The sequence below is a fragment of the Anopheles merus genome, chromosome 3R (genome assembly GCF_017562075.2).
Source record: "Anopheles merus strain MAF chromosome 3R, AmerM5.1, whole genome shotgun sequence".
In the NCBI taxonomy this organism is placed as follows: Eukaryota; Metazoa; Arthropoda; class Insecta; order Diptera; family Culicidae; genus Anopheles; species Anopheles merus.
The window spans coordinates 24,591,693-24,593,481 of NC_054084.1; the positions used below are offsets into that span (position 1 = coordinate 24,591,693).

At 50.3% G+C, this 1,789-nt stretch overlaps 1 protein-coding gene across 1 annotated transcript; it reads right to left on the reverse strand.

Moving 5' to 3' along the window:
• Positions 1–574: 574 nt before the first annotated feature.
• Positions 575–1,789, reverse strand: LOC121596675 (chitotriosidase-1-like). The gene is made up of 2 exons (XM_041921809.1): positions 1,721–1,789; positions 575–1,648 (listed from the first exon to the last, which is right to left on the reverse strand). The coding sequence occupies exons 1-2, from the start codon at positions 1,728–1,730 to the stop codon at positions 612–614; spliced, it is 1,047 nt and encodes a 348-aa protein (XP_041777743.1). The 5' UTR covers positions 1,731–1,789; the 3' UTR covers positions 575–611.

Sequence of the window (1,789 nt, forward strand, 5' to 3'; positions counted from 1 at the left end):
ATTCCAATTTGCTCCGGAATCAGAATTAGTTCTTGAATAGAAATAAGAAGTTTCAGAAGCGAAATCAGTCTGGGAATCTCCATGAGAATGGATCGTTTACAAGTAAATTTTAATCTTTTGCGGCTATCAATACTTCGCATCATTGGACCCAAAGGCCTGAGATGGATTCTCCTATGGAGATGCCGAAACCGACTCTGTTTCGAAGCCAATTCTGATTTTGGAGCCAATTCCAATGCCAGAGCCAATTCGGGAACCGATTCCGATTCCCGAGCCGATTCCGATTACAGAGCCGATTCCGATTTCGTAGCCGATTCCGGAACCGATTCCGAAGCCGATTGCGGAAACTGATTCCGGACCCGTTATCCTCAATCGATTCCAGAAATCTTCGGAACCAGCCGGAATCGATTCCGACGAAATCTTCATTTTTCTCATCACTACAAAATAGACAGTTGTGAATTGAAAGTGCTCGAGACAAACACGTGCTTCGCAACAGTTGTAAAAAAATAACTTGAATTGATGTAAAAAGCTTAAAACTGTGCTTTAGCATAATATAAACGTATTAATCATATTTTCTATAGTGTTTATTTAACATTTCAACATTCCAGAAACGTTTACAAACATTCAGCAACCGTACGCAGCAGCGTGAATCTTCCTCCCTGGAACTCATCCTGGTCGATCGACCAGATCATTGCTCCACCGAGACCTTCCCTTCGAATGAACTCACATTTCATGCGAATACTTTGCGGATCATCGTAGCTAACCCACTGATCGCCGCTAACCGCATACGGCACGTGCTGCTGATCATCCCAAATGCGCCCTTCACCAAACGCATCCCTCACCTCGTAGTAGGCAAGTGTGCCCTGCTGCTGTGTGTACGGGCCAGAGCGTCCAGCACCCGTGGCGGACGCCCGTGGCTTATAGTTGCCCGAGGAGCTCAGCGTGAACGTACGTCCGTACGCAGCTAAGCCGACGATCAGCTTCGACTTCGGTACGCCACCACGCCCAATCCAATCGCTAACGCTAGCCTCAACGTTCAGCCGTCGCTGGTAGTCGGTTTCTACACTACCCCAGGAAAGCGGAGCATTGTGGCCAGTGTAGCTGTCCCACGAGCCGTTGTAATCGTAGCTCATCAGCAGAATGTAGTCAACGTGGCGGGCAATACCGGACATGTCGTACGGCCGGTTAACACCGACCGACGTAGTCAAGAGCAGACCATTGCTGTGCAGCTCAGACGACAATGCAGACAGCAGCTGTACAAAGTTGCTCTGGTCGGAGCTGCTCTCGGGAAATTCCCAGTCAATGTCCACCCCGTTGAAGCCGTACGACTCGCAGAACCCACGCACATTCCGCGCAAAGCTCGCGCGTAGACTCGAGCTGGCCGCCACACTAGCGAACGCAGATCCACAACCGACGGCACCACCAACCGACACAAGGGTCTTCAGGCTCGGATTGCTGTTGCGCAAGCAGTTAAAGCGGTGCATCGCATTCCGCTCGGTATCATCCTTCTGCACGATCGATCCGTTGTGATCCAGCGCCACAAACGCGTAGATAAGATGGGTGCACAGGTGCGGGTTCAGGTCGTCCACGGTGCATCTGCCCTTTCCGCTGCGATAGGTGGCCCAACCGCCGTAGAATCCAAATATAGGCTCTGTGGATGAACGTGTAGCACACAAGTGTGAAACTCACGACGCTATGCGATAGTAATGAATGCCTGACTCACTGCTCGGCATGTTAAGATGCTTCTGATATGAAGGGCGAATGTTTACTGTAAACAACGAACACTTTCGCT